At 37.3% G+C, this 23,704-nt stretch overlaps 1 protein-coding gene across 7 annotated transcripts in view; it reads left to right on the top strand.

The window, feature by feature from the left end:
* The window catches only part of FTO (FTO alpha-ketoglutarate dependent dioxygenase), a 245,289-nt gene that overhangs the window by 37,390 nt on the left and 184,195 nt on the right, over positions 1–23,704 (top strand). For 6 of the 7 annotated variants that reach the window (XR_014697170.1, XM_084533344.1, XM_084533339.1 and 3 more), the window contains exons 2-4: positions 4,483–4,560; positions 11,102–11,762; positions 18,511–18,654. Coding sequence is in view for 6 of the 7 variants with exons in the window: in XM_084533344.1 (XP_084389470.1) it covers positions 4,483–4,560; positions 11,102–11,762; positions 18,511–18,654 (883 nt within the window). In the remaining variant the exon portion in view is untranslated. The remainder of the gene's footprint in view (positions 1–4,482; positions 4,561–11,101; positions 11,763–18,510; positions 18,655–23,704) is intronic. The other variant, XM_084533342.1, reaches the window with a different exon arrangement.

The following is a 23,704-nucleotide window of genomic DNA, read 5'->3' as shown; positions in this document are numbered from 1 at the left end:
ACCCAGGCAGACCTTACTGCGTGTGCTCCTGTGAGGAACAAGGAGGGGTTTATGGAAACCGAGAAGTTTGCATCTGAGCTTGTGGTTCAGAGTTCTCTGTCGTGAGTCTGCGTTCCGAGTAAGGCCTGCCTTGCAGTCCCCGATAACCTTTTGGATTGCACTGAAGACAACAAGACTTAAGTGTCTGGACTTTACTCATTGTCATCCTGCATCAGTTTTCTCAACAGTGTAAAATTGGCATGAGACAGAGTACAGAAGATGGCTGTTCCCCACTATGATGTGTACACGAAAGCATTGCAAATAAGGAATGTCTAAATGAGTCAAAATAAGTAATCGTAAGAATAAAAAGAAAAGAGGTAGATAAATGCAACAGTGAGACACTCATTTTGTTTGAATTATCTTCTTTCATGCATCTTTTCTATAGTGTGGTTCCTCTCTCGCTTTGCTCTGCACAATGCTGATTGTAAGGGGAAAGTAAATACCCTAAGCCTGAATGCAGGGTTGTTCGCATTCCCTCATAGGTTGGGAGTGCACATGTCGATTTTGAAATCCTCTCCTCTCTGTAAAATCTTTTTTTGGGGAAATAATAAGATGAGCCTTTCTAGAACAATGAGTAACAGGCATGTTTTAGGGGATCTGGTAGTTTGAATAAATTTTAACTGTTCATAAGAATGAGTGCTTGTTGTGTAACTAAAAGCTAACATCTCTAAATATTTCATAGGCATTGTGTCTGTCTGTGTCTTAGACTTGTGACTGACGTCTTACATCTGCATGGGATGCTGCTCCAGGCCCAGGGAGATTACTTGGTGTAGAGAAGCTGATGTTTTCCCCTGAATTTGTGAGAAATGCAGGACGGCGGATAGCCCTGGGGGTTATCTTGGAGGCACATCCTACTTGCCTTGACTTAAGTCTGCCTGTGTGCATAAACCCAACTTCCTCAATAACTTCTTGAGTGCATTTTATGTGAAGTACTGGAAAAACAAACTTTGCTTAATGCTTTCAGTTTTGTTAGGCGTTAGGAATTGTTGAGATGCTATGGCCTTAAGCTTGTTTTCTGTACTAATTCAGGTAATATGGCAATACACTTCCAATACAGTTCTTTCTCGATGTGTTGTTCCAGCCAAAACAATGATCTATAAATTGGAAAGTGACTGTTGTCTTCTGACTTGCTTGGTGATGAAACTAAGTGGGAATTGTACGTTTGAAGCACAAGCCTTTGTAGCCTAGATATTGAACTCTTTGCCTTACAATTAAGAGAGAAATGAAACCTTTTGAGAACAGTATTGACACCCTGCAGGGAAATATGTCAGCTGCAAAAATTTTTACAGTCACGTTCCTTCACCAGAAAATGCCATTAAGTCTATCTTTTCCTTAATATTGCTTAATTTGAAAATAATGAACCATGTGCATATAACTGCATTTTGGCCTGACTTTGATATGTATTAGCTGTGTTTCTATTACTTTTCCTGCTCTGTAACATACAGTGCATTACTTCTATTACCATGAAGTTACTTGTGCAGGAAAAAAAACGTCCAGATTGGGCTTGAGAGATTCTACCTATTACTCTTCCACTTGCTGAATTTTACAACCAACCATCTCATTAGTATATCCACTTCTAGTAATAAACGGCACATATTGTTAATATCTAAAAGATATTAACAATATCTGAAAGATATTAACAATATAAGTTCATTGCATACTCTAAAATTGGGTATCAGTGCTTCTGGTACTCACTTCATTCTCTGAAAGCCCAAGTGTGACTCTTCAGAGGTTTCTTGAACAGTGCATGGTGTGTGAGGACATCACAGGGGTGATGCACACAAAATTGTCTTTTCACATGTTGGCATTGCTAAGCCACGCATAAAAAATCTTACTGGCATTTAAAGCATGAGAAACAATATTGATATCTGAATAAACTGTTAGGCTGTTAATAATTTTTCAAATGTTAAGGATACAATTTAAAAAATATATTTTTAAGATACTAGATACCTGCAAGTGAAGGCATTTTTGTGCTTAGGGGTTTACCTGTTAGAAGTGCCTGTAAGCAATGCTGGTGTAACAGTTAGACGTGGCATCAGGCAGCCAGTATAGCTAGATCTTCAGGGTTTTTTTTGGAGGTATTTGAGAATAGCTTGATAATTTTGACATCTGTGTGACAGCTTCTTGCATAAGAGATGAGCAGCGTGTTATACCACCCAGCTGCGTATATTAGTCTGTGCATCAAGCTGAGGAGCAGCACTTAGCCAGATCTGACAATCAGATGGGAACTAGTACTGCCTATACACAAGGGTGCATTTTAATGTGGTGTGCATTTTGCCAACAGCCTGGTACTTGACAAAGAAATTGTCAGAATCTCTCTTCTTCCCACCTCTCTTTTTCCCCCAGTTGAGTCCATGTTGAAATGTAGGATTTCCTTCTGCAGTTTGTTTTACTTTGCGTATAACAAAGGTGGTTTAATGTGTTTGGTGATTTCATGCAATAAAATCGTAGCAATCTTTTTTGGAACATGCAGTGTATTAGCACATCATTTTCTGCCAGCTTAATCTAAATTTGCATTATGCTTGGTTTCACCGATGACTTCGTGTCAATATGTCATGTGTCCCCAGCGGAGACTAGAGACCTAGAGAAATCACATTTATAGTTTTCAAATTTCAGTGCTGCTATTGTCAGTACTGGAAGAGTTGGTGAATGGCAGGTTGTGAATGTGGAGATGAGTATATGAGAACTGCCTGCTCTAATTTTAGTTTGGCTGAACTGATAGTTGTAAACCTCAACATTTCTACACTTCTTGCTGGATTTAAGTCTGTTATTTGCCTTGATGCTTAAATTTGAAGGAATTGTGAAATTTCTGCTACAGAATAGACTGTTTATTAATGCGCTTCATAGGTTTGCTATAGGTCAGAAGCACGTAATGTATAAATACTACTTTCTCCCTTTTTTAAAGATAGGTTTTTCCAATACTGACAAATTCTATTTACACCTGTATATAGGACGTATTAAACAGGTGTAACCCCAAAAGATTGATTATGATGAGGGAAATTTATGATGAAAAGTACAAAATACTGCAGCGACATCCAGGTGATGAAATAAGTAGCTGTTCCTGTATAATTTAGTTCTAGAAAAGTGTTTGTTATACCCCTGTTTTTAACCTATCTTGTTTTTTTCCTTTGTGTCACCACTTTATTGTTCTTTTGAAAACTGTATTCCATTTCTGTCTGGTCTTCCTCATACAATATAAGTTTTGAGCGAGCTGCAACGTCATTTTTTTCTCCTGGTGATGTTTCTGTAGTTGAAAATATTTCAATAAAAATGAGAATTGGAATCCTTTTGGTGTCTGAAATATTCAAACACTATGGCAAACATAGTTTTATGATCTTGGAGTTGTATTTTTATTAGCAAGTTTTTGGTAATGATGGAAACTTGTAAAGAAACTGTCTTTGAAGGCTAAAAAAAGAGGAAGAAATAAGGGGAAAATCATGTAATTTTTCTAGGGCAGTACTTCCACTGTAACAATTTAACACTTTTGTTAACGTCAGTTTGTACCATGTCAGTGTAGTGTCTGACCCTAGATGGATAAATGTGGATGGACTTGTCATGGATTGGGATTGCTCCACTCCAAAAATCTGACAGCTCGTTTCAAGCTTCTCTTGCACTTTCAAAGTCCTTAGCTGCATACTTAACTCTGTAATGCATACAAACATTTAAATTTTATTAGTAAAACATGGAAGAACAGTTTTTGGAAAACCAGGCTTTTTCTTAGCAATTTCTTTGCAGTAGTATTAACTAAAGATTGGTGGAGACACTCCTTCCTAAACAGGTGAAAAGGGAGTTAAGAGAAAAAGGGGCAGAGAGAACCTCTTCAGTCAGCTGGTTCTTAGCTCACCTACAGCATCAAACCAGAGTTTTGGTTAATCTCCTGGGACAGCAGTTCTTGAATATGGCATTTAGAATATGTCAGGTTGTGGAGGCAAAAGTTTGCCGTAGGTATTTAGTTTGTCTTTTTTTCCCCATTCGTACAGCCATTTCAGGAATCACTTCAAAATGTGGCCAACATTTAGGCTCATTATTTTTAGTAAAGTATGCTATTATTCCATTCAGTGGAATATGAGCTTTGTACCTACTGGACCCACAAACTTAAACAGAAAAAAAAAAAAAGCTAAAAAAAAGAAAGGAAAATCAAGAGTCAAAGTAGGAATAGTTCTGAAGATGAATTTTCATCTGTGTTATAAGGACTGATTACCTAGAGAATATAAGAGGAAAAATACTGATGTGCTCTGAAACTACTTCACCTGAATTACTGTTAAGTGAAAAAGCTTCACTGATCTCACATCCGTTTTTATTTATTTACATTTCCAGAATTGAAGGTAATAAGAGCAGTTACTGCATGTTTATCTTTTTAATACAACTGTTTTCATACTTAACTGTGTTTTTTATCTTGCTTTTTAGTCTAACTTCATGTTTTAATGTTATTCCCCAAAACAGAAGAAAAAGCTTCTTGAAGAACTTGGAGAGAGTAGACTGCCATATATGACACCAGCCGATGCTGACTTCCATCAGTTGGTAACGTATTACTTTTTAACTGTACTTGTTTTGAACTAAATTGTCTGTTTGGACAGAACAACAAATACAGCTTTCTTCTAGGAGACACTGTGAACACTGATGTGAAAAAAGTACCAACTCTTACAGTTCTTGCTTATGGCTGGTAAAGATAACATACTTTCAGATGGTGTGAAATAAGACCTGTAGCATCAGGATATTCGGGAATCAAAACTTTGTGAATTTACTTTATTTTTAGGATATTGGCCTGACCAGCTTTCAAACTCAGTCTTTAGCTTTCTTCCATGCTGGAAGCTATAGCAATATGTATTGGAAGATACTGAAATGAAAATCTGCATTACAGGAATATATGTCTTATTTTCTATTTTCCTGAAACGTAACTCATGCAACAGTGAATCACTGTTTCTTATGCTTTGTTAAAATGTAGTACACATCACCATTCTTTTAATGTTTCTGTGACTTGTAAAGAGAATGCATTTATCGTTAGATGATGGCAAAATAAGAAAAATATGTACATAGAAATTATTATTTTTTTTACATAGTTCTACCTTTATACAATAATTAACCTTTGAGGTTTTGCAGAAAAAATGAACTGTGGAACTGGAATTAATGTCTCAAATGAAACCAAAAACAAGTGAAAATAAGCCTGGTAGCCCCATGAGAAGTAAGCCAAATGAGTGCATTGATGAGTACCATGAAATGAGTCAAAGAATATTCTGTATCTGTGTTGGATCTTCTCAGGTCAGCTAGAAACCATATGGCAAGGACTGCAAATTCAATCAGATCAAATGGGAGCACAGAAAGATAAAAAGCCTAAGAAAGAAACTGTTAGTTTGAACAGATACAGCAAATGTGTTTACATGACAGATGTGTCACCTGTCTTGTATTGACATATGGCCCAAAGATGTGTATGGTAGCATAAAAATGGGTCTGACTTTTCCCTTGCAAGGATGCATTTCTCTTTTTGCAGGATGCCAAGGCCAAGAAATGTTTAGCGTATCTCACACTACAGAAAAAGGAAGATGTGATTTATTTTTATTTTTTTTAGTTGGGGACTGGATTGCAACTAATAAGGATAAAATCAGACTGTGGTGTTGTCACAGGATTACACCTGTGATATTGAGCAATCTGTATACTTCCCTTGCCTTTCCACTTTATTTGGGTTGTGAGGTGGTTAGTGAAAGCATGGTTCTCTGTATTCCTGCAGTGCTGACCCAAGTGGCAGTAAGCTCTTGATTGGGATCCTTACCAGCTGTCAGAATGATGAGAACGCATTACTTGCTGTTAACCAGAAAAGCACTTCTGTGAGAGAGGGCAAGCAAAAGTGTACAAGAGCCTAATGGAATTATACTTTTTTGTTCTCTTTTTAAAAAAGACATTCTTTTCAATCCTAAAACGATGTTCCCTTTCTGCTTTAAGCACTCAAGCAGATTATTGTTCTCTCCTTCATAGTCCTGTACTATATGCCCTTCTGTTTATTTTTTATCTGCTTTTGTCAAGAGATGCTACGCCCAGCATCTTTTACTTTTTTCCACCTTTTACATCTCTGTTCTTGTGGAGCTGACAGGAAAAGAGAAGACAGAGCTGAGGCTGCTCAAGTGGCATCTCATTTGCTTGGTATCAGGAATATATAAATACAGAACACAATCGGAAGAAGATAAGCAGAGAAATTGGACATGTTCAAGCCTTAATAGAGTTCAGATTCATTGTGTTTGCATTATGTAGACTTATACTTTCTGTGTAGTGTTTGTGTGTATGCTAGGTACTTTAAGTATATGTGATAAACATCACAACTTCTGCATTCTTATGGTAATTGTGAAATATTACTTTAATCACAGCTATAGATATCACAATTTCTGTGATGCTTAAATGTACTACACGGTGGTAGGATGAAGTTCAGTTTTATAGTCTGTCCTTCCAGGAGAGAACTTCTTTAAGAGCCTGCCCTTTATAAAGCAGTATGCTTTGAGTGTGTTGGAACAGTTATGTGGGATGTAATTCAAAACTACTGTGTACTAACAGGCATGGAAATGTACAATCTGGACGAAACTAAGTTCTGTCACAAGCAAAACTTCACTGACATCCTCTTTCAGTGCATGTCTTGCGTGATGAAGGATTTTAGTAATGGCCCCCACACCACCAGCTGAAACAATGTAATGTTTAAAGCTGAGTATGAGCAAGAAAGCCTGTTTAAAAAAAAAAAAAAAAGCCAATTGCAAATATGTGAAGTAGATACTGTCATTTCATGATGTGTCAGTTTGCTTATCAAGGGTTCTTATTGCTGGTTTCCAGCTTTATCATCACTTGAGTTACCCGGTAGGTTGTTTCTCTGCATTGAGTACCACTGTTGCAAGTACAAGCATGGCTCTGCTTGAAATAGTGTGTGTGTAACATTCATATGGGGAATTCAGTGTCAAATGTGCCTTTTTTGCCCTTAGTTGCCAGTCACATAACCACTTTGTTCAGCGAACAGTGAATTGACCTTTAATACTTGCTGTCAGAGTTACAACATACAGTACATGATTCTTCCCCCTTCCCCATCCCCCAAAAACAACGAGGTGTCCAGTGTGAACCTGGTGCTCACCCCGTGCTCTGATCTCTTAATGCTTTCCTTATGTTAGACGTAGCACAATGACTGGTTGGAGAGTTAAAGAAGTCCAAAGTGTTTTCATGTAATGTGTCGGAAATGTGTTTCCACTCCCTGACTTCTGAGATATCAGCGTGGTGTTTATTTAAGGTAGAATCTTCAGTACAACGTGTAAAACTTAATGATAATGTAGTTCTGAAGCGTGTAATCTTCAAACAGAACCTAAAGGTAACAGGCCTCTGACCTGACTGGCTGGCAGTAAAATGTGGAAGGCATTACCTCTGCACTTGGGGAGGGAAATGCAATGTTGCTACCTTTATCAAATCTGTGTGCTTCCTTTCTAGTACGTGTGTTCAGGCATTTAGTTGCTTTACATCACAGTGTTATTTCCCTCCTTCTGTTTGTAATAATTGTTTGGAATTTCACATGTGATTCATGTCAGAATCTCAGTGTATTTAATAATGTAAAAATGTGTAGTAATAATGACTTCTTAAATATGCCATAACAACCAGCTACCACATTACATATGCTAATCTGACCTGAGCACATCCTACATACAGAATTATTTAAAGAACTACTGGGATACTCCTATAGAAGTGCCAGTGCTCTTTTAATACACATTTGCATAATGAAACAACTCGTGCAGCAATAATCTTTATACATCACAGCATATAATGTTGTTCAGTGTGATTGTGAAGTATGTATGGTCTCTGTCAACCTCTACCCCCACATCTGACTGTAGCTTGTAGCTGTAAATACTTCAGACTTGCCATTACTACTTTCAGTGGTTATTTTGTATGGATATTTTTCACTGTGTTGTTCAAATGCTGCAAAAACAAAGCACTGATTGAAACAAATGAGACAGTTCATGACCTCTGAAGGAATTGTTTCAGGCTTTTGGCAATTCTTTCTCCAGTTGATGTTCAGTTCTTTTAATGAAAGCTGGGATCCAGTATTTTGTGCTCTGGATTGTAGAGGGACCTTCAGAGTAGATACCTTCAATGATTTTCAGTCTTTGGTGTTTAAAGTTAAGCATGTAAATACTGTTGTCAGAAATTATTATCTGTAGATACTTTTATATCAATTTCTTTACCTTCTTCAGGAAGCTAGTTTTTGGAAGCCTTAAAAATGTGTAACAAAAGGGAGCTTCACTTTAAGAATTCACAAGCAGTGGTGGTAGCATTTATAGATAAACTAAGATTTATTATGTTTGATCACTATTGCTAAAATGGGCTTCCTTTTAGAGTCACCTTCTCAGTAGAACCACAATCCTATAAAACCTTCTCAAGTGTTGTTGGTTAACAACATGTTGTGATGTGTTTTCATGCAGAAGGAAATGTGCATACTGACTGCCTAATTTGTATTTTTTAAAGGCACCTTTTAGAATTATTTTCCTGAAAGGCAGGTATAAGTCTGACTTGGAAGTGGGAGTACTAGATAAAGTGGTTTTGAGTTGTACCAGCAGGACCCTGCAGATGTAAGCTAATGTGATGCTTTTGTGGTCGTGGGTTTAGTGCTGTTTAAAAGCATTTCATCTTTCTTATAAGCTCCCTTTAAGTATGGAAGGCTGCAACTACATTTGCAAAATTTTGGGATCAGTGTTGTGCATCTGTGAGCTCTTGCCCTGTTGCCCAGAGCTTGCAGGTTTCACCTCACCTTATTTCTTTTCCCACAACACCAGCGGTATCTTCCTTTCCTCAGGGTAGTGACCGACTTTCTGACAAAAGGAAACGTGTTGTGAGCGGTTCTGAGCTTCCAACGTACTAATTGACACCTGATAATTGACACGTTACAGCCTTTCCCTTACTAAGGGTATTAGTCTGTGTGTTTCTTTCATCTGTTAGTGTTAATGAAATAAGTAGGAATGTAGTCTATTTAATAACTTACTCTCTAGTCTTCATCTGGCTTGACAAATGGGCTCAGCAGTTGTTCCAGATGATTTACAGGCAGCCAGTAAAAGTTATGATGATGTAATACTCACTTTCTTAGAAAGCCATATTAATAAAATTATCCAAGACTTCTTGGAGTGGGCAGCAGTATTTCGCATTCAAAGCAAGATGCTGCTGCTGAGCAGCGCCGGGCTTGGCTGGGAGCTGCTGCGTGCCCAACCTGCGGAACTCTGAGCTCCAGCTGATAGCAGAGATGGCGTGGTCAGAAGAGGGTGGGAGGGAAGAGGATGTTACAGGTGGGGAGGTGGGGGGTAAAATAAGTTTGGAAACTTTTATAATTAAAAAAAGGAAGCTAATTGGTATATGTTGAGGAACGTGAAAATAGGAAGGACCAGAACGTCAGGGAATATTTTGAAGATAACAGAATGCAGTGCAGCAGAATGGTGGCTTTTTTGACATGCTACATTCTATTATATTTTATTTACTTTTTATTAATTGCATCAGTTTTATTTTTTAAATCAGTCTTGTTTGTTCTCCCATTAGTTGACAAATAATCTACACTAAATCAACAGACCTATAAATACCTCCAGCATCTTGGTTACCCTTTACAAATATTACTGCAGTATTAATCTTTTACTGTTTTGGAACTTTCTGAGGTTTGCGAATTAAGGGAAATCAGAGTTAACCATTAATGAAGTACTCTGACCAGGCCTTTTAAAACTTCTTCATCCAAACTGTTTACGGCTGTTGATTAAACATTATAACTTACCAACTACAATAGTAATGGATCTGTAGTATTCTAAGAATTTCTTCCTAAATTACTTTCTTGTCTGCTGGTCACAGATTACTTCTCCTACCTTTCACTTCCTTGGTCGATTTTCTGCAGTTCCTAGCTTTTGGTTTATGTTTAATTCTCTTGGCCTCATTTTTTCCCCTTTGTTTTTAAGGTGCTTTTATCTTCCCTGTAAAATACCTTGTCACAGGTCTTCCTTCTTGATTTTGCGAGATTGAGTAGTTCAGAACTATTACAGGCATTTGGTTTGTAAGATTTTAGCCCCAGTGATTGTACATAGTACTGCTCTCAGATTTATTAAATCTGCTTGTTTAGGCTACTGAATACATGCGTCCTTTACTGCTTTGGACTTGATTCATATTGGCTGATGTTCAGTTGCTGTGATCCAGCAGTAAACACTAGCAACGTAAGGCTTAAGAGTAGAGAGATGGAAAATGCCAGACTTAAGAAGGTTCCAGTAACATAATGGAATTAAGAGCAGTGTAACCCAACCATTTGAGGTTGAGACTCTTCAGCATTGCGGTGATTTAAGAGATGGCAGAATGCAGTGACAATGTTGCCATCTAGCAAGGGGCTATTAAAATATTTATTGAGGAAGAAAGTAATTCATATGGTTTTGTCTGATTTTATGTCCGTTTCATATGCTTTTATCCAAGATGGTGCATCAGCAATTTATCGAATAGGTACCAGCAAAGTGGGTTTAGAGTAGGAGTGAGGCTGACCAAGTATTTCCGGAATACTTGAATAATACCTGAATACCTGAATAATGAAAGTATGGGAGCAGACCAGGGTGTCGGTCTTGTGCTGTAACTTCCCTCCAAGTACAAACAAATTCAACTGCAAGCAAAGAGTTTTGATGGCTTTCATAATCTCTGACATCATTCCAAAATGATGTCAGCAGAAAAGCTATGGAAGTGTCATATGGCTATGAAAAGACACAAAGCTATCTATACTGCCTTATAAAGTTGATCATAAAGTTGTAGATGTCCTTTGATACATTTTGCAGTTTTAAGAGAGTGGAGTTGCTTTTAGATGACACTTTCTCAATGTTGTGTTGTGGCATTAGATATTTGCCCTGGTGATACTCTGGTTATAGGCTGCTGTGCAATATGTTGGAGTATGAATACCAAATAGCAAATACTAGCATCTATTTCTTTACTGTGTTTTAGACTCATGCTTGATGGTCTGTGAACTTATCCCTGTCCATTCTTGAATATATGAAATACTTTGGCTCATGTGGAAAAATAATTTTTGTTTTTTCGTTTTCTTTTTCAGTGGAAGACCAAGTATTCCAAGTTAGTTTTCAGAAGATCTGATACAGTACCTGAAGAGCTCCATCAGATGGTACAAGAGAGCTTTTTGACCTTGCGAAAGCATGATTGTTTCTTTCAAGATCTTGTAAGGATCAAAGGAAAAGATTTTTTTACCCCAGTGTCTCGTATATTAATTGGAAACCCAGGATGCACTTACAAGTACTTGAACACAAGATTATTTACAGTTCCTTGGCCTACCGAGGGTTATGAAATAAAATATTGCAGTCCTCAAATACATGATGCTTGTAAAGCATTAATCAAACTTAATGACTACTTGCATATTGAAGCAGTCAAGGCATTACAAGGACAAAATTTGCTTGAGTCCAAAGAAACTGAAGATACCCCTGTAATAGATAGGGAGCAAAACTTTGCTACTTCTCTTAGGGAGAAAGGGTCTGTCTCACAAGATCAAAGCAGTTTTTGTGTACCAGAGGATGACTTCACAAGTCTAAATAGCAGAACATCTTATAACGTGACTTTATTAAATTATATGGATCCTCTACAAATGCTGTACTTGAAACAAGAGCCTTATTTTGGAATGGGGAACATGGCAGTGAGTTGGCACCATGATGAGAATCTGGTTGAAAGGTCAACAGTTGCTGTGTACAGTTACAGCTGTGAAGGTGAGTAATGGGAGGTAGTTTAGTATGACTTGACTAGTGAAATAAATGTCTAAAATCCCTGAAGCTCTTTTATGCTTCCTTGTGTGTACATACAAAACCACATCTGCATGCTAGAGTAGGTTTGTCACTTGCATCTGAATACATTGTGGTCCTTAGGATTCCTATTTTTAAGACCTATCTTTGTTTCCCCTTACACCTTTGCAAAATATACCTGTGTTTACTGCAGCTGGCTCTAGCAGTAGTTCTCTGAGTAGATTTAAAAACTGCTGTAATTGACTTCCCGATTAAGAGCCAAGAAATCAAAATCTGTCAAATATCTATTTTAGGCTAAAACAGGAACGTGTCTGCTGTCCTTTAAAAATAGTTTATTACAGTTGAGATCACTTTGTGTTATTAATCATATACAGATGTGTTTCTGCTTTATAATGATTTTACTCCTGTCCTTTCCTTGGCAAGATCATTTTGGGTTATTCTTGTGTAAAACTACTACTATATTTACTTGGAAAGTATATACATTTTGTATCTACGTGCTGTAGTGCCAATTCATGTCTTGTGAAGGACCTGCCAACACTTCTGTAGTTTAGAAGAGTGCAAATTTTCCATTAAAAAGACGCGTCTGACAGGATTTGCAGGCTCTTACTTAAAAAACAATTTAAATGCAGTATTAGGGGGGAAAAATGTGCTTGAAGAGTCATTAAATATTTTTTAAAATACCTTTTCTATTTTAATCTTTATTTAAAAACAGAAATGAGGATTTTTTTTCCTAGCAATTCTGAACAAAGCCTTGGATGTTTTTTAATAGCTTCCAGTTTTGCAAACATAAGATTAGAATTTAGACACTTGATATGAATTTGAAAATGATCCTTTATGTATCATAGCTTACAAGTGACTTCTAGTACTTCCAAAAAATCCTTTCTTTTCTTCAACACATGGGAGAAATTCACATTGGCTTTGGGTAGGCTTTGGCTGAAGACCATTATGTACAAATAATAGCTTATGCTTTAATGTGCTTTCTATTGTTAGTTTTGAAATGAAGGGTTGCTTTGTTACTTAACATTCAGTGGAAATCATCATGTGTACATTTTCCTGGACATAAAACATCAGCTTGCTTAGCAAACTGAATGAAAAAGGATTCCCTAACCAGTAGCAGTGTCACATTCTTTTGTAAGTTTGTTTTCTCTAGCAAAGATGTTGCTGTCTTATGTCCAGTAAGTGTATTTTTCAGAAGTACTGTAGATACAGAAATTTCTAGAAACATGTAAATTAGAGAACCATAAACATGACAATAATAATAGTATTTGTGAAGATTTATGGTAGCATGCTTAAACTTTTTTACTTCAACATAAAACTTGCGGAGGAGAAAAAATAGTTGAGAGAGCTATAAATTAACAAAGAAGTTGCTATGTTTAGTCGTTACTGTGTCATTTGAGTTTGTTTCTTGGAGTTCAGCTGGTTAGACAAGTAATTACACTGTTTTAAAACCACTGCAAATTTTATGCAAGACTTGAATGACAAGGGTAGAAATGTCTTTGACGTATTTACACCAAAAATTATGTAGGCATCTATGTGTAATGAGTGTGCTTTTGCCAAGAAGTACAAGACGTTTTCCAAAAAAAAAAAACAAAAAAACATAAAATAAAAGTTTATTTTACCTGAAGAATTTTAAAATAATGGGAAAGCTTACAGAAGAGCTTTCCAACAATTTTCTAACAGTTATTTGTCACTTAAAAAAAAAAAAAAAAAAAAAAAAAAAACACAAAGCAAAACACAAAATTACCCTAATTATTGTGACTAATTTTGCAGTGATTCTAAAAGTTTTGATCATTTTTTATTATGTTATATGAATAAATAAAATCATAAAAAAAATCTTTGGCAGGAGCTGGCAATATTAACAGCTCAGTATAGCTGGAGATGACCCCTTTTTAGGAGGAAAATAATTTATGAAGCCAGATCTAAATCTGAAGGAAGCTGAGCTTCACTTGGTAACTCTTGAGCATGGCTCAAATTGGTTCCATGAACTTTGGAGGAGTTAGTGCCACAGCTTATTGAAGATTGTTGTTAAACCTTTGGAGAAGTGTATCTTGACTCTTGTTCCTATTTTCCATAAATAAGTTTGCTTTTTATGCCAGTATCTTTTATTGGTATTTTGTCCACTGACTCAGTATTGAGTTAGCATTGAATTCTCTCTTAAGTGTATACACGATGACAGAGTCATTATAGTATATATAATAAAAAGAGTAGAGATGGTTGGAAATTTTTTGATGGAGCAGGTCTTCCTCAGAAAATGTTGATTAGATGGATTTTTAATTTTTTGGGATAAAATATGGATTCTGTAGGGAACTCCTACATCAGGCATGTAGATTTTGTTACAGCTGGCTTGATTCTCTTCTTAGCTAAGTTGTGCACATTTTGTCAGCCTGCTCTTCCCCTGGTTCTCTGTGGTCACTCAAGACCACCCTGAGTGAGTGGCGTCTCCTTGTCTGGGGTACATGGGGCTTGCAAAGCTTCATGGCAGTGCTCACCTCTCCTGCCATGGAGGCAGAATCCCCAGCTCTTCACATCTGGAACAGCAGGAGCCCTGGGAGTCGAACATTCGTACTACACCGAGGTAGCTGTGTGATGGTTTAGAGATGCACAACTCAGTTTATATGCCTTTTTTTTTTTTTTACTTCAGTTTGCAGTTTTGTGTCATTTGTTATGTACTCACTTCATTAGATGGCATTAAAGCAGTTACGACTAATTGAAACAACTTCATTTGCTTGTTCATTTGTTCACTGTTTGATGCCATAGTGAAAGTTTAATGTTTGAAACTTTGATCAGTATTAATTGAAGTAGAAACTGTTTTTAATATGCCAGAGAAGAAATTTGAGAGCCAACAAAAAGATACTGGAACAAGCTGATATTCTAATTACTATCACAGTTTATTTTCATGTTTCAAGTGTCAAGCTGCTTCATAGCAACTTGAAATGAAATGCATTTAGAACAGCAAGATGGGATAGACATTTTGCTCAGTGCTCATCTGAATAGTAATGATTTTTTACTTAGAGTAAAATACATAACAGCACTAGGATAAAAGCAGATTATCAATTGTTAAAAATAGGCTCTCGTGGAAATTAAATATTCCCGATATGTGTGTATACTGTGTGAAAGTGCCTGAGTGGTAGTCATGGTGCATAAGGCATACCTGATTACAATCTAGAATGTGTTCAATTACGCTGTCACTAGCATTATTTGCAATTAATTTAATAATATATATTACCTAAAATGAATATGCGAGTAGAATTATAGAATTATTGGGTCTGTAACTTGTAGATTTTGGTCAGTTTGAATTTATTTTTTCAGTGAATCACATTTTTATTGATCAAATTACTCATATATGAGTAGATTTGATCTCCCCCATTTACCGAGAATATATCATTCGTATTACCTGTTGATTTCTTGAAGTTTTTGACTATCACTGATTTTCATCAAATCACCTCTCCTTCAGCAAAGATGACAGAATATTCTTTGTTCTTGTTTTAGTGCTTTTAGTCTTGATATATTTGGACATAGTATTCTAGATGGAAATAGGTAAGAGCAATGTTAGCAAATATTTCCTTTTTTGTTTTTGTGAACGTTAATTGCAAGTGAGAGTTAAAATGTTAGTACAGTCTGATCGCTTGTGCTATGGCTTTTCAGTAATAAGGCAGATGGAATTACTCTGGATAGAAACTCATTCTTTCCCGCCAGCTACTGAAAAGCAAAGGATGGTCGGCTTTTTTCACTTACCTTGTATTTAACAGGTAGAAATTGTCATGGAAGACTGTACAAATTCCAGTGTAGAAAATTTCCCAAATGCTTTTACATTCTGGAAAAATTTAAATCAATCTGTAAAGTGTTGAAGTTAATAACAAAACTGGATGTTTACAGTCCTTGTTTGCAGCAATGCATTGGCACTGATTCCATCCTGTAAGAAATTATGTCTGATTTAAAATTACATTTAGGATATAGCTTGGCAGTACAGTTTCAGTTAAATAGAGACCATTTAGGTTTCAGAATGCCAAAAACCTCTAGGTTTTTGTGCCAAATAGCAAAGAAGCCTTTCGAGGCTACTTCTACTTTCTTTGCTGTGCAACAATAGCCAAACTAGATCCAGGAAAAAAAGAAAGTTTCATGTTGTTCTGTACCTAACCACGATGTGAACCTGATAAGATCAGGTCTGAGAGCTGCAGCATCTCTGGAATATGAGCTGTCTAGTTAAGGCACGGCATTGTGGCCAATTCTCTACAGCTACGTCCTCCTTCATGGCTCTATCCTTAATTACAGGTTTGAGCTATTACATTATGGCAAGCTTGTTACCTAGTTATGCTATTCCATTTGGGATGCAGGCACAAGGGTTTCTTGCAGGCCAAATTCTATAACTTTACTGAACAGAGTTCAAATTTGCAGATAGTTTTATCGTATTCCCATTAAGTGCTGCTACATTGGACCACTTCTATATAGTCTGCTCCAAAATAAATACATGTTCTTAAGGTGCTGTGTGTAAAGTCCACATGATTTACTCTCAAGCGCCTAAGGTTTAGATGCTCTGAAATGTTCTCACTTAAATGTGAGCTGTTATTATCTTAACACATACAACATCCAGTCATACTTGGTGTGACATACAGAATTTTAGAATACCTTCTTGTTGGGTAAATTTTGTCAGTGCCATCCAGAGATATACCACAAATGCTAAGGTGTTTTTCCCCCCTCTTGCTTCTGGAAGAGCTTGTATTTAAAAGCTAGTGTCAGCTTGCTTCCATTTGTTACCAAAATAGCATGGTAGGAGCAATCGGTTCCAATTGCTGCTGATAATTATAAGGTGCCATAATTGAGAATATAGAGAAAAGGAGTCTGAGCTACATTTGAACTCTGTACTTGAGCAATAAAAAATTTATCAAACTGCAAAAAATAAGTCATTTTAACGAGCACATTCCAAAGGTGCTGGATTTATGAGGAGACCCCAGGAAACTTTGATTGAAATTGCTGTCTCTGATTGTAGTTCTATATTTTATTGGTGCCATATTGTGAACAGTGCTGCTGCCAAAGTGAATGGGAAAGCAGCATAACAGAGAGAGTTAACCCAGAAAGGTTACCTCTTTTTATAATATCCATGATATATTGCATTAAAAATGCCTTGAAAGCCATCCTATTTGCAGTTTTCAGAAAGCATTTTTTCTTAAATTAAGTTACGATTTATCTGAGCGGGGCAGAAAATATGAAAGCCCCTCGAAGACTTTAGTATTGATTTTTTGGAGTGGTTGCTCACTCTTGTTTTCTCATTTGTGTGTTCCTTGACAGAAAGGCCTAGAGCTGCTCCTCAGCCAGAGCTTCAGCGGGATGAGAGCAGCAGCAGCGGGGGGGATCCGGGCAATGAATGTACAGTAGGACCTTTAGCTAAGGACTGTAGATTAGCTTTTTAAACTAGAGCAGATTGGCTATCTGCTTCCTGATTGCAGGCAATACTTAATCAACATAGGAAGTTAAGACACTTTATTCATTATTAAAGGCTGTCCCCAACAAACGTTGCAGTGACCACATGAGATGAATGACTTGAATATTTTGGAGTTGAGTTCAAGGTCAATTTTATGTGCGTGTATTATTACAGGAGGAATACGCATCTTTATTTTGGTGTTTGTTCTAGATTAAGCAAAAACAAGAATTATTACATAAAAGCATGCTGGGAATGGACAACAACATGGGGACACAGACTATTCCTAATGTATATGCAATTATTATGCATGCTGCTTTGGGACACAGGCTATTACTAACATACACGCAATTACTATGCGTGCTACTTTGTTGATGATTTCTAACAGTTGACTGCTGTTCTGTGCCAATTGCTTATTAAAACTTCATCCTTTCTCTGTCAAAATGCTCTGTTACATGAGCCATAAAACTGTTATGCCATAGCTCCCAAATACCTTGTTATAAATGCTGACTGTATCTTTCAATTTATACTGCGGTGAAGTAAGCTTATGAAAATAGTTCAGAGGGATTAAGCTCTAAATACTATTTTTATGCAGTGGATTACTTTTTCCCCAAGCTCTACACATTCGTGTTGCTTAATGATAAGGAAAGTGTTGTGACAAATGCATTGAAGCTTCATTGGCTCTCCCACATGTTATCTATCATGTTTGACTAATAATTTTGAGAGAGGAATGATAGATATGATTCCCAGATTCTCTCCTGTAGCTGGTTGCCTAGATAGGGTTTTGTGCACATTTTTCACCTTACTTTGCCTCAGTTTGATTCAGTGAAATTGCAACTGTTAACAAATTCAATTGTTTAAGATGTTTTTGCAGTTTGACTTGAAATTATTTTTAGAAGTTATCTATTTTTACATCAGTGTTCTGGCTTTTTATTTTTTTTCCTTGCTTGCACTTCTCTTCATGTTGTAGAAGTGGGCACAAACTACAACTCTCATTATGAGTACTTGAGAATGTCAGAATAACTTGGTGTGTTACGAACTTTGATTTACCTTTACTTTGTAGTTAACATGAGTTTTCATCTTAGTAATTGCAAGAAATTCTTGATTTTGTATGGCATTTTTATATCTGTGGTGTACTTTTGACTTTGGAGTTGTTGATTATGCAAGGTGGATATTTGAGAAAAGTTAAGACTGTACCAATATGGGATGTAATTAAGTTTGTATTGTTAGAAGACAAGATAATGTATTTTATGGTACTTGTCTTATTTCTTCATGGTGTTTTTCCTTTTATCGTTAAAGGTTCACCTGCTGAAGAAACTTATGATCAGAAACTGCAGGGAAGAGACCCAGCTGTTTGGCACGTAGGCTTGAAGGTAGCATGGGACATAGAGACACCTGGATTAGCAATACCACTTCGCCAAGGAGACTTCTACTTGATGCTTGGTAATTTTCAAGGGGCTAGGAAATTGAATGTTCTGTTGAAAACACAGAAACTGATACCTGAATGTAAACTTTCACACTTCTAGTTAAGACTCTCCTGTTTTAGCAAGACAGAGGATCTGGCTTGAGAACATAGTAAATTCTTCCTACCCTGCCCAATTCCATTGTAATTTGGGGAATTTTTTTCTTACAATATTTATTTTGCTTCAGAGAGGAAAAAAAAATTGTTGAACGAGCAATTCCAACTGTACAGGCCAGACTGCAGAACATAAGTAGAGTTTTCTCAAATCTTGTGAGAAATGGAGCTCTCTCCGATCCTTTTATTTGTAGATGACGATTCCTTTATTAATGCAGTCTTACTAAGTTACTGTGAACTTCTATATCTGTATTGAACAAATTGGAACTATGTTGAAAAAAAAACAACTTCCTGTTTTGAATTGGATTATGGATTGGCTACATATGATGTAAACTATGACTATAGCAGCCTCTAAATTGTTTGGCTCCATGATTCTTGAGGTGGCCGTTACACTAATCTGTGGATGTTTTATTGGTCACCAGTTTTAGACAAGAAGACACGACACTTTTCTCATTCCTCTACACTTCTCAATGTGTATATTCAAACATACCATTTCCCAGTAGTGGGATTATACTAAGATTGTAATGAACAAAGCTGTCATACTCTAAGAGTAAGTCTGTCTCATGTGCAGTGGATTTAAAAAAAATAAAAAATTAAACAGAGCTCGTTTACTTGAAGCTGAGCTCACACACAGGTTTTCAATCCAAAAAGTTGAGGCAAGGATGGTGCATAAGGCTTGTTGACACAGACTTTTTTTCTTTTGGCTTGTGTTTTTCTGACCTATTTGTGTTTTAGCAAATCTAACTAAAAATTGCACAATCTAAAAATAAAAACAACCTTTCTGACATTGTTGTGTTTGCCTGTCAAGCCAAATCACTAGACACCTCTGAAGGGTGAGAATACTTTCAGTGTTGCCTGTTGTGCCTTAGAAGGTAGATACTACGACACTTCCTTAGGTTGACCTGTCCCACTGCCAGCAAATTGGGCTGAACAGTCTTTCACCTACCTTCTGGCCTCCCAGTAAATATGAACACGTTTTAGTTAATATATGCAATATGTTTGGGCAATTAAAAAAGTGTGTGTAGGTAGCCTGCCTGTGCTCTTAAGTATGTTCAGACTCGAACCAAGTGTGTTAGATATGAGATCGTATGGCATGGTTGTGTACATGGGCCTCCCTCTTTTTGTATGTGGGATTACATAGGGTAGCAGCCTGAAGGGGAGACAGACATTTCTTAGATAGAAGTGAAGCTGAGGTGGCAACTAAACATTCCTAGAAAGGCAATTATTAATCCATTTCTGTGTAATACTGGTTGAAGGATCAAGTATGGCTTTCATCTCATCCATTTTACCAGTGCCTGGTAAAATCATGGAGAAGTTGGTTCTCGGACTTATTGAGGCGCACCTGGGGGACAAAGCAGTCATTGGTCCCAGCCAGCATGGGTTTGTGAAGGGTAGGTCCTGCCTAACTAACCTGATTTCCTTTTATGATAAGATCACCCGTATGGTGGACCAAGGGAAACCAGCTGATGTGATTTTTTTGGACTTCAGCAAGGCTTTTGACACGGTTTCCCATAGGATCCTACTGGACAAAATGTCCACCATACAGCTAAATAAAAACATCATACGATGGGTGAGCAATTGGCTAACGGGCAGGGCCCAAAGGGTTATGGTAAATGGAGCTGCGTCAGGCTGGCGGGCGGTCACCAGTGGGGTCCCTCAAGGCTCCATTTTAGGGCCGGTACTTTTCAATATTTTTATAAATGATCTGGATGTAGGAATAGAGGGTATTTTGAGCAAGTTTGCTGATGACACCAAACTTGGAGGAGTTGTGGACTCAAATGAGGGCGTAAAGGCCTTGCAGAGGGATCTGGACAGGTTGGAGAGCTGGGCGATCACCAACCGCATGAAGTTCAATAAGAGCAAGTGCCGGGTCCTGCACCTGGGACGGGGAAACCCTGGCTGCATGTACAGACTGGGCGATGAGACGCTGGAGAGCAGCCTAGAAGAGAGGGATCTGGGGGTCGTGGTAGACAGCAAGTTGAATATGAGCCAGCAGTGTGCCCTGGCAGCCAGGAGGGCCAGTCGTATCCTGGGGTGCATCAAGCACGGCATCGCTAGTAGGTCAAGGGAGGTGATTGTCCCGCTCTACTCTGCGCTGGTGCGGCCTCACCTCGAGTACTGTGTACAGTTCTGGGCACCACAGTATAAAAAGGACATGAAACTGTTGGAAAGTGTCCAGAGGAGGGCTACGAAGATGGTGAAAGGCCTGGAGGGGAAGACGTACGAGGAACGGCTGAGGTCACTGGGCCTGTTCAGCCTGGAGAAGAGGAGGCTGAGGGGAGACCTCATCGCAGTCTACAACTTCCTCGTAAGGGGGTGTCGAGAGACAGGAGACCTTTTCTCCATTAACACCAGTGACAGGACCCGCGGGAACGGGGTTAAGCTGAGGCAGGGGAAATTTAGGCTGGACGTCAGGAGGGGGTTCTTCACAGAGAGGGTGGTTGCACACTGGAACAGGCTCCCCAGGGAAGTGGTCACTGCACCGAGCCTGTCTGAATTTAAGAAGAGATTGGACTGTGAACTTAGGCACATGGTCTGAACTTTTGGGTAGACCTGTGCGGTGTCGAGAGTTGGACTTGATGATCCTTAAGGGTCCCTTCCAACTCAGGATATTCTATGATTCTATGATTCTATGATCCTTACTGACTGGAAAGTTTGTGCATAATCAGCTTTGCTGGGCAGCAGATTCAGAAGGCAAGTAATAAAACAAGGGGACTGACCACTATTTTTATTGCAAAATACTGTAAATTATAGTAGTTACCAAATCATAAGGACATTTCTTATTCTCCAGTGAAATTTATATACTGTAACTAAAGTATTGGGAATGCTATATGAAGGGAGGGTCAAAAAGTAAGTTTATTTAACAGAAAACATGGTCATGTTTAGATGGAAACAAGGATATATTAAACATTCTTTTGAAGATGATGTGTAAATCACTTCCTTATTAATACTTCGTGGAGAGCTATAGTTTGAGCTCTGTAGACCAGGTGGTTGATAATCTCTTGCATTTCCATAACCTTTATTTTTTCTCAATTATTAAAAAAAAAAAAAAAAGTGTTTTTAATTTGCAGCAGTGTGAGACTATTCTAAAACTAGCAACAGTGTACATTTGAACTGTCTTTATCATTTTCTATTACTGGAAACGAAGGACAATTATAGATGGACATATACAGTTGTAGCGTATTTTTTTTTACTGTTCAGGTTTTGTAAACTGACTTTAATGGGAGACGTTTTGAGGATTCCCTCTAACAAATAAAATATAAGAACTTTTTATAAGATGTAATTTGACAATACGGAACATAATTCTAGATTAATTTAGTTTGTCCCTTTAAACATTCATGTAATCCAGAATCTCATTTCAGTAAGCCTAATCGTTTTGCTAGCATTACATTAAAAACAGTGGACGCAGTATGCCAAGTATCTAGAAAATGCAATATTAGAACAATTGTATTGCACAACTGACTATTAGCTGGTAGTAGCTGTTGAAGTAGATGGGATGCTTGGTAGGACTCTTTCTCTGACTATCTTCTGACTCATCCAGCTGGAGCAACTAACATGCAAACACTGCAATTTTCAATTTTCAAATTTTTCAGTTTCAGAAATGGTATAGTGCTTACTGTTTTATGTAAATATTGTGAAATACTGAAGTGGCAAATTTGGTATGCTGTTTGTAATTAAAGTCCACTCCTAATAATTCCTGTAAATAATAAATTCACAAATAAAATGTATGAAAACTTGGTAACTTGCTATTTCTCTGAGAGGTGTGTGAGCACATAAACTTGTAAATCCTGATCTGAGTATAGCAAAGTACCAAAAAAGAAATTTAAAATTGTTTTTAGTATTTCTGTTAGATATTTAGTACTGCTCATGTTCCTTTCTTCATTGACTCTGTAAAATGTTTTTGTTTGTATAGGTGGAATTTTAGTAAAATGCAGTCTTTTTAAGATTTACACCTTCATTCTCAGCACTCCTCTTCAGATAAAATAAGCCGTAATTTGTTTGTATGTTGGTACTAAACATGATGTGATCAAACCATCCATTTCAAGATGAGTTATTACAAGAACACTAATGGATTTTGTTTCAACTAAATGAAACAAAATATGTAATTATTCAGTAAAATTGACTTTTTCGAGGCTTGCTTTTCCTAACTTGAAGAAGAAAGATTTGTTGGAAGACTGTAGATCTGCTGCCTAAAAACCTCAAATCTGAACTTTATATCACTCATGAAACGGAAACACTTTAGCCCAATTTAGAATAATATATTGGTCTGCAGAGGAAGTGCATACTGAACCCTGCTGTCTCAAGTACACAGTCAAGGGGTGTCTAATATGAAACGTGTTGGGTGCATGCAATAAATCCAAAACGCGTGGAGGTGAGCAAAGGGCCCCATCTGCTCTGCCCTAGAGCATGCTTAACTAGGGTTGTCATGGTCTTACTATTAAATTGGAATCTTTCCCCTAATCTTTGAGTTAGACATGACCAGATTTGCAAGCAGATTTACAATTTTCACTAATTTTCCTACCATGACTTCAAAACATGCTCAACAAAAATACACTCTGGACTTTTTCAAAGGAAGATGATTTACTTTTCTGCAGCTGTTTCCCATAGATCAAGCTCTTGCTTGAAGGTTAGGGTTTTAAAACAGCATGAAGATGAACTTGGAATCTTATACCCTTCTCCCCCCCTAGCAAATTATAGTTGAAGTAGCATCAAAAAATTATTTTCATAACCATCCAGAAGTTGGGTGCACACATTGCAGAGGTTGGCTTGTGGTTAAAGATAAGTAATGGAAACACTTCCACATGTATATAGTGGCTCATTAAACTATTTCTAGATATTTAATCTGCTTCTATTTCCACAAACTAACTTTTGAACCCTTTTTGCTCTCTAGCATCTTGAATGTGTTGTAGTTTTTTA

The sequence above is a fragment of the Aythya ferina genome (assembly GCF_964211825.1).
Source record: "Aythya ferina genome assembly, chromosome: 12".
Lineage (NCBI taxonomy): Eukaryota > Metazoa > Chordata > Aves > Anseriformes > Anatidae > Aythya > Aythya ferina.
The sequence above is the reverse complement of the archived record's forward strand: the minus strand, read 5'-3'. Positions and strand labels throughout refer to the sequence as shown.